We start from the raw sequence: 9,155 nt of genomic DNA on the forward strand, positions 1-9,155 counted from the left end.
CCTCCTGCTCCTCCTCCTCCTGCTCCTGCTTCTCCTCCTCCCTCCTGCTTCTCCTCCTGCTCCTGTTCCTCCTCCTCCTGCTCCTGCTTCTCCTCCTGCTCCTGCTCCTCCTCCTCCTGCTCCTGTTCCTGCTTCTCCTCCTGCTCCTGCTCCTCCTCCTGCTCCTGCTCCTCCTCCCACTCCTGCTCCTCCTCCTGCTCCTGCTTCTGCCAAGCTTCAAACCCTGGTGTCAGGTCTGAGGAGATGGGTCATCAGGAAAAGAGCTTGCCATGCAAGTATCAAGGGTTTCAATCCCTAGCACCCACGTAGAAAATCAACTGGACTTCCTGTACTCCCACTGCTTGGCAAATGGAGATGAAATCCCCTGGGGCAAGTTAAGGAGTTCCTGGTTGAATCAAAAAACTCTGTCAAGGAAGACATCCAGTGTTAACCTGACTTCCACACTTGTGTATCTGCCCACAAATATGGGAACACACACACACAGGTACACTCACAAGTAGTAAAATAAGTAAAACCTTGGGTACAGATTGGTACCGGGACTCAGCATTTTAACAGACTCGGTATGGGATTCTAGAAAGCACTGCTTGGGTATGGCCTGCAAAGTTCACAGTGGGGAAACCTCACCCAAGCTTCTCTCTTGTTTTCCTCCTTGGGGAGGTTGAGGCGGGAGGGGTTCCTCTTACCTAACAGCTTGCAGACAGAAAATTCCTTAGCTGGAGTGAAGGTGTGTACTTCTTACCTAGCAGCATGCCCAGCAAGATCGACTTTATTTTTGATTATGTGTGTGTGTGGCTATCTCTGTGTATGTATTGATGTGAGTGTGGGGGGCCCTCAAAGGCCAGATATTGGATCCTTTGGAGCTGAACTTACTTAAAAGTGACCGCGAGCCACTGGGTGTGGGTTCTGGAAGGGGAGCGTGGGCCTTTGGACGCAGTCACACTCATCCCTGCTGAGCCCCTCCCCTCCCCGCTTTCCTGAGCGTCTCTGAGACTCAGTGGGTTTGATGGGCCATCGTGAGATGGGCGCATGCAGTTGTAAGTGTGCAGTAATCTGGAACAATGGTGGGTGCTGGAGAGAAACCAACTAGGAATCTTTTTGCCTTGGGTTTGGAGTCTGAGGTAAAAATTCTCATGTGACAGGAGTAAGCAACTTGAGACCACGTGACAATTTCTGCAGCCAAGTGATAGCCACTCAGCATGATTCAGCTACTTTCTTGTTTAAATTGTGCAATTAGGCCGTGCGAGCACCTGTGGTAATTTTATGCAGTTTTTCTTTTTTTTTTTTTCTTTTAATTAGAGCTTAATCTTGTAGATATTCCAGCCCTAGTTTAGGGGGTACTTTATTTATAATTCTGATAAGTATGGAACTGATAAGAATAGCTATGCTAAACCATCCTCTATAGTTTGTTAATTTAAAACATGACACCTCTCCACACACACTTTGTGGGGATGGGACAGGTTTTTACCCATGGGTCACCTCACCCCCACCCCAGTGGGTTACAGTTCACTCTTTCATGGAAGTGAGCTGCAGTCAGTTCCAGGGGATAGTTTGACTGCGGGCTGTAAAGTGTGTACCTCTCCAGAAACTGTATTTTACAATGAAGGATTTTTATTTTTCTCTCTTCAGGAAAATCCAGAGGCTACGCTGACTATGTCTTTAGCACAGACTGTCTACTGTAGGAACCATGGATTTGATCCCCAGAGTCCCCTGTGTGTTCATATAATGATGTCGGGAACTGTGACCAAGGTAAGTTCCACGAAGAGATATGGGCTTAAAAGAATGTGGTGGCATTAAAAACCAAGGGAGGGATTTTTGGAGAAAAAAAAACGCAATTGATTTGTGAGTGGGCAGATGGTAAGAATATGTTCTAATACAGATTTCAACAACTAAAGGCCCTGACCAGGGTCTGTCATATAGGTGTGTCCAGTAGGGTACTTATGGGGCAAAGGACCCATGTCCTGGAGCCAAATAGATGTAACATCTGGAAGGCTCCTGTTATAAAACACTCTGGCTAAAAACAGCTGCTCATTCCGAACCATTGCTCTCTACTTTTAGGGGGCTCCTTGTCCTCATGTTTGATACTAATGAGAGGAGTGTCCGTTACTCACTTGAAGGGCATCTGGACAGGGATGACTGCTGAAGAGAAGAGGTTAAATAAATAAGATCATTGGCGCAGCCAGGTGGTGGTGGTGGCACATGTCTTTAATCTCAGCACTAAGGAAGCAGAGGCAGGTGGATCTCTGTGAGTTCGAGGCCAGCCTGGTCTAGATAGCCTCATCTATATAATGAGTTCCAGGACAGCCAGGGCTACATAGTGAGATCACCCCCCCCCATCTCAAAAAAACAAAACAAGGGGACTGGGAGATGGCTCAGAAGTTGAGAGCACTGATTGCTCCTTCACCAGAGGTCCTGAGTTTAATTCCCAGCAACCACGTGGTGGCTCACAACCATTTGTGAGATCTGGTGCCTTCTTCTGGTGTGCAGACAAACATGCAGACAGAACCCTGCATACAATAAATAAATAAATCTTGAAAAAACAAACAAACAAACAACCGCAATGAAACAACTATACAAGAAAGAACTACTGGATACCGGTGTACAAATATTAAATACACCAACCGTATTGCTGAGCCAGCAATTTGCTTTCTGATCCTTGTAACTTCTGGTCTGGACTGTGGGTGCATCTCAGGGGCGGGTGGTGTCCTTGACTGGCAGAAAGCAGAGGAGTGACAAATGCTCGGGGTGGGGGTGGGGTGGGGTTCCGTTGTGCTACCTTTTTTGTTTGTTTTTGTTTTTTGTTTTTTCGAGACAGGGTTTCTCTGTGTAGCCCTGGCTGTCCTGGAACTCACTCTGTAGATCAGGCTGGCCTCGAACTCAGAAATCCGCCTGTCTCTGCCTCCCAAGTGCTACTTCTAAGCACGTTTGCCCTTCCTGCACATGCATTGAATAGAGCAGGTGTGAGGGCACTTTCAGGCCCGGGTGACAGCCGGGTGACACCACCGCGGTCCGTGCTTCTGGGCCATGGACAGTGCTAGCTCGGAATGACTGTTGAACAGCCAAGCTCCACCCCCATCATGGTTCCTGCTTTATTTGTGTGAGTCATTACAAGTTTGAAAGGATACGTTTCTCTGTTTTCTTTAGGCTTCCCATACGCTCTTGACTCTTAAGATCAGAATTTGCAACGGAATGAGGTGCCAGGCAGGGTTTGTGGTGTGAGAACCACCCCTTCTTCGTAAGATAAAAGTGTCGTTAGAGCGGCCTGTTTATCTCCTGTTTGTCCTTCAGGTGAACAAGACAGAAGAGGACTATGCAAGGGATTCACTGTTTGTTCGACACCCTGAGATGAAGCTCTGGCCTTCCAGCCATAACTGGTTCTTTGCTAAATTAAAAATAAGCCATATCTGGGTCTTGGACTACTTTGGTGGACCTAAAGTAGTGACACCTGAAGAATATTTTAACGTCACGCTGCAGTAAGTAACTATACATTTTCCACCATTGCCGGACTGTAGCTCTTCCCAGCACCCCCAAGGCTGAGCCTGCTAGGACCACCTCTCAAAATTACAAAACACATGGGATTACAAAGACAGTAGGCATAGGAACACACACCTTTAATCCCTCAGGTCAGTGTCAGCTGCAGAATTAGTAAACTCACCTGTAACCCTAGACCTTGGGAGACAGGATTAGGAATTCGAGGCCAGCCTCTGCAGGTGGCATCGTGGTAAGGCTGGAAATCAGCTCAAGTTACATGAAACTGTGTTTGAAACAAAAACAAGCCCAAGAGGGGGACCTAGTAACGGGCCTATAGCTCTCAGCGTAGTGAAGCCTAGGGTCGATATTTTATGACATTTTCTACAACCACAATTATAACACAATTGAAAGGGATCTGTGGCTTCTGCCTGCAGAGGTAATGGAGTTGATTCCAAAGGGGCTACTGGAGAGAAAGGAGAAGAGTACCGGAGGTTTAAGTTCAAGTTCAGCAGTTGGGCCCTGAGGTTTGGGTGTGAATCTCAGCATTGCAAAACAATAATAAAATTACTAAGGGCTGGAGACATAGCTCAGTCCAATGTCCTGGGTTTGATCCCCAGTACATCTAGTCTGGAAGTAGAGAACAGTATCTAAAGATGGCCTGGGCCGGGAAGAAGGGAGTGGTCAGATGTGGAGTGAGGTCAAATGAGGTCAAGGGTCAGAGGACAGAATGGGAGGGACTAGTGTGTTCCCTAAGTGACACTGGATTTTGCAATATCTATCTACAAGCCCAAGAGGTCCTACAGCAGCTAGAGTCTGTTGAGCGTGTTTTGCTGGTCTGTGCTATCCTAATCGCTTCCTGTTCGTAGTTTAAATTCTCAGCACACCCCTGTGAAGTGCTGATTCCTAGGCTGTAAAACAAGGGCCGGCCTGAGAAAGGAGGGGCTTGCATAACGCCTTTTCAGCCAGCAGGTGGCAGTGCTGGGATTCCAACGCTGGGCGTCCTAGCTCTGAGCCCTCTTCTGACCCCAACCCGGTGCTGGACTCCAGGTTCATCTTTTAGTTCACTTCCTGTTTGCAATGACCAACAACTCTATGGAGAGATGGGGGAGGATACTAGGATTTATAAGTCAAGACGGTATGAGTATGGGCGCAGTAAAGAAACCAAAGTAGCTGATCTGTGGGTGAAAAGAGAAAACTGTATTCCAATAAACAGCCAAGGCTGTCGCCTGGGAAAGCAGGGGAAGATTTCCAGGGTTAGATGAGAACAAGAGAACAGGGGTGGGGGGTGGGGGGTGGGTTCGAGAGCTGGGTGGGATCTGTGAGCCCGGACTGAGGGCGCCCAGAGGCTAGCACCGACCTTGTCAAGTTCTTAGGCGCCCCAGCACATGCTACTGGAGACCCACTTGTTCCTTTTGCCAGAGATAAGAAGACTCCCTTTTTAGCAAGCAGGAACTTTCTTCAAGTCCCGAGAGAATGGCGGCTTTTGTCCAAATGCCCAACCTTGGGAAAAGGTTATTTCTTTGGGGGACCAAGGAATCTTCAGTTCCGGACCTTAAATTCTTAGTGCTTATGTGTTCTTTGTTTTCATGCTATTAGAGAACAGCTCATATTAAACTATGTAACCCCTAACCACCACCAGCCCGCTCCCTGCCGTAAATGTACATTTTAACAGCAAACTGGGGGTTGTTAGTATTTCTGTATTCCGAGCAGGGTCGAGGGTGGTGCATGGCCCATAGTAGGTGTTTTGGGGGCAGTTGCATATAGCCAGCTGATGGAAACACAGACTTTCAAATTGTCTAAAGAATCCAGTTGTCCCAGTATTGATTTTGTGGCCGTGTGCGTGGGAGGAGAGGCGCAGGCTGCTGACCCTCCCTGGGGCTGACCGAGCCTCCTCCTTGATAGGATTTAGGAGGCAGCGATTGTCAGATTATTACCAGGGAGCACGTTATGGAGGAGAGTGGCAGTAAGAATGATGGGCTGTTCTGTGAGGTCAGAGTTTACCTTCCCCGGACATCACAATCTCCGAAGAGCAGTTATCTCTGTGTAAATAACACGCCCTGGGCAGTGCTTACTTTAATAACAAAATAAAATTATGTTTTCCCATAAGTCTTTGCTCTGAGTGTGTAAAATAGAGGCTCCCATTCTGTAATGTAGCCGGGTAAGTGCTTTTCTGCAGCTCAAAGATAAGGCAGAGAGCCTTTGCTCTGATTGGGGGTGGAGGGAGTGCAGGGGGAGAGTGCAGGAGGTGGGAGTGCGGGGTGGGGAGGATGAAAGACCAGGGCAAGGCACCCCACCACAGTGGCAGAGTACCAGGGAAGGAGGCGCCTGTCCCCAGGTACCTCTGGCCACTCATTGCCACTTCAGAGTCTATGAAGACTGGGGTCTGCACATTGTCGGGAACCACCAGTGGGGGCCTTGTGGTATCCTAGGCTTTCCCCAGGTCACCTTGCCAGGCTTGCCCACATGGACCACAGAAGATACTGTTTTTCTAATTAGCACAGTGCCTTCTGTAGCTGATGGCCAGGACACTGAAATGATCCCAAGAAAGCATCCACACGGGGACCGCTCAGTCAGGGCTGCCGTGAGACCTAACTAAGTGCTTTGTGTTATTCACTGGGTTGCCGGACCCAGCCCGTGTGCGCTTTTGCACATGGAGTGAAAGTGTGAGCATCCTCTTGGTGTTTGTTGACTTTCTGGATGCAGCCATGATCTGAGTAGACGTTACTTCCTATCACCATGGAGCCTGGACAGCAGCAGGCCTGGTCCAGGGCTCGCTGTATCACTCACACGAATCCTACCAAGACAGGCACAGAAAAAGGGTCTCAGCCTCCCACTTGAACCCTTACCTGGGTGTAGATTTCCTGGTTGAATGGGAATTCCAGCTGGGAATTAACTTAAAATATTAAACGTTTTGGGGCTGTGTTTCTCTCTTCTTTTCAGAGAATGAATGAACCTTTAAGTCAGGCCAGTCTAGCTCATGAGATAACGGTCTCTCTTTCCCTCTCTAGGTGAAGCAGGATATGGTGGACTGAGTCACACCAGAGAAGTGTCTTCGGAGGCTCATGCACACTTGAAGGGCTGGCCCTGCTTGGGACATCTCCAGCTGTCAGCTCACTCTGCCACCTCTTGTTTTAATCTTGTTTGCTTGTGTTAACAGAGAGTTGTCTGTCAGAAGATGTGGTTGCTGGATTTTTAAAAAAGAAAAATATGTATTTTGAAGCCATTTTCAGAGAAAAAATGCCATTCATTATAACCAAGGAAGTTTTTTTTTCAGCCATTCCCGGTGGCTTTTCCTCAGTGGTGCCCACAGAAGGGCAACATAGACCAGCTGTAGATCGCCCATTGGCTCTGGGGGAACAGAGGTGTAGGTGCTTTGTGCCTGAGGGGTGCTGTCCTCACACAGCTGCCTCAGGAGCCTGTCAGAGGGGCCTAGAGTCGGGAGGCCTGGGCAGAGCGTGGGTCCCCGATACAGAGTGCTCGAATGAATCCTTCAGTCAAGGACAGCAATGGCCACACACAGAGCTTCCCACTCACATCCGGCCATACAGCTGATCCATCACAAGGCAAAACTGGGTCCTCTATAAAACTCCATAAACATCATACATCCTAAAGTCATAGTTACCCAGGACAAAATAAGTCAAAAAGAGTTTCCCGTATTCATTTTCCACCCAAGTAGACTGTATATTTATTTCTCATCCTTCAAAACACACACGCACACACCACACACACCACACACACCACACATACCACACACACCACACACACACACCACACACACACACCACACACACACACAGGAGCTGGGGTGCAGCTTTCTTGGTAGAGCAATTCTCTAGTATGAGACCATAGCTCTCTTCCCCAGCATTGAAACAAAAACAACCAGAAATAACATTTTTATTTGCATGAAAAAGGAATCACAGGAATTTTACATATGTTGGGTTCCTTTTTTTGACCCAACACCAACCATAATCCCAGCACTTCTCGGGCTCTCTGTATCTCCAGGCTCCTGGCCCTGCAGCCCCGAGTCCTCTGTGGGAGATACCACGGTACCATGGCATAGAAACAAACTACAACAACAACAGAACATGCTTCTGGCCTAGAGGGTTGGCTCAGCACTTAAGAAGATTGCTCTAGCAGGGACCCAAGTTCAGGACCCGGCGCTGGAGTCAGACAGGGCACAACGCCCATCACTCCAGTTCCAGGAAATCAAATACCTCTAGTCTCCAAGGTCACCTGCACTCAAGTGCATGTACCCACACAGACACACACCGACACATAATTGTAAACAATACATCTTCTGGAGAGGTACTACTTAGTTTTATTGCCTGTATTCATGCTCTTGGATGACGTAAGAGTCCTTTTAAAAGAGTGTGCGTATCAGACTTCTTAAACAGCAAAAGAGTTGAACATGAGCCATCATGTTGGAGAAAGAGATAGAAATCCAGCAAGTGACTTCTTAGTAAAAACCCACTAAGCAGCAAGAATCCTGTTTTTCAAATCCATAATTAAAAGCATAATTCTAACAAGGTGTGTTGGACTGATTTCTGTGATTTCAGAGACATAGATGTTTATCAGAAAGCTTCATTCATTGTGCACTGCTCAATCAATGTTCTTATTTAACCACACTTTAAATCAGCCACTGATCATTCCAGAATCCGAGAAGAATCACATACTTTCCCCGGTGTCAGAGAACTCACGTCCCAGCATTTGAGCAGTGTCTGAATGCAGGCTTAGTCACAGGCCCTTCCTTGTGTTCCAGCATGCATTGTAGAACTGGCTTGAGGGTGTCTTCCTGGTTTTCTCTCTCTTTTCCATTTAACTGTGAGTTCGGTCTTAAGCACTTGGCACCAGGGAAAAACTATCCACATTCAGATCAAATTCAATTATCCTACGGGGCGAAGCAGCCAGTTCTTTACAGCAGGCGCTGCACATTCCTTTATAATTGAATTTGCAGTCTGTCACGGTAGCATTCTGGATGTCCACAAGGGGGTGCAATAGACTACTGTTAAAGCAGATCCAGGTTGCGGTTTGGCTTTCTGTGGTTTGGTTTTGTTTCCCCTCTCTCTTAGAGTTTATAGATGCCTAAGATATCTTCAACCTACGATTCTCCTGCCTCAGCTGGGATGATCAACACATGTCATCATCCCCAAACCCCACCGAACAGTGCCCCTTTCTCACATAGGCCAATGTCCAATGTGACCACGATGGTGACATGAATATAGGCAATTCAGCAGGGAAGCGATGAGATGAAGGCCTAGTGTCACACTGCCACTGGCAGGTTCAAGGCTCGGTCACTTCCTTTACACCATGGGCTTTGCTTCAGACCCTGGGTCTCACACCTCACCTGCTGCAGGTAGAGAGAGATCGAACCAGGGTCTTAGCTGGGATAAGTTGGTTGCATTTGGCAGATGTTTCTCTGGTCAAACCACCACCAACAATCAGTTAATCTGTCTTCTAGCCCAGGTTCAAAGTCCTTGGGATTACGTCCGGGTGGGGATCCATTATGAATGGAGGCGCGATTCAGTGAAACAGGACTGTTCTGACTGGAGATTGCCGTGATCATGCGCCTTTCGTAGTCAGACAGAATGGCAAGGTAATTGAAGACTGCTTTCCTATAATGGCGCATTCTGGAGCTGTTTCAGTGCTGAGAAAATAATACTCTGCGGGAGTTTATTGGCCAGTATTTT

The 9,155-nt window shown here is 47.8% G+C and overlaps 1 protein-coding gene across 2 annotated transcripts in view; it reads left to right on the forward strand.

Moving 5' to 3' along the window:
- The window catches only part of Creg1 (cellular repressor of E1A stimulated genes 1), an 11,328-nt gene extending 3,337 nt beyond the window's left edge, over positions 1 to 7,991 (forward strand). The window contains exons 2-4 of one of the 2 annotated variants that reach the window (XM_021157880.2): positions 1,627 to 1,746; positions 3,286 to 3,470; positions 6,477 to 7,991. In XM_021157880.2, the coding sequence (XP_021013539.1) occupies positions 1,627 to 1,746; positions 3,286 to 3,470; positions 6,477 to 6,480 (309 nt within the window). In that variant the 3' untranslated portion in view covers positions 6,481 to 7,991. Of the gene's footprint in view, positions 1 to 1,626; positions 1,747 to 3,285; positions 3,475 to 6,476 lie in introns of those variants that run through there. The other variant, XM_021157890.2, reaches the window with a different exon arrangement.
- The last annotated feature ends 1,164 nt before the right edge of the window (positions 7,992 to 9,155 follow it).

This window comes from Mus caroli, chromosome 1, assembly GCF_900094665.2.
Source record: "Mus caroli chromosome 1, CAROLI_EIJ_v1.1, whole genome shotgun sequence".
NCBI lineage: Eukaryota > Metazoa > Chordata > Mammalia > Rodentia > Muridae > Mus > Mus caroli.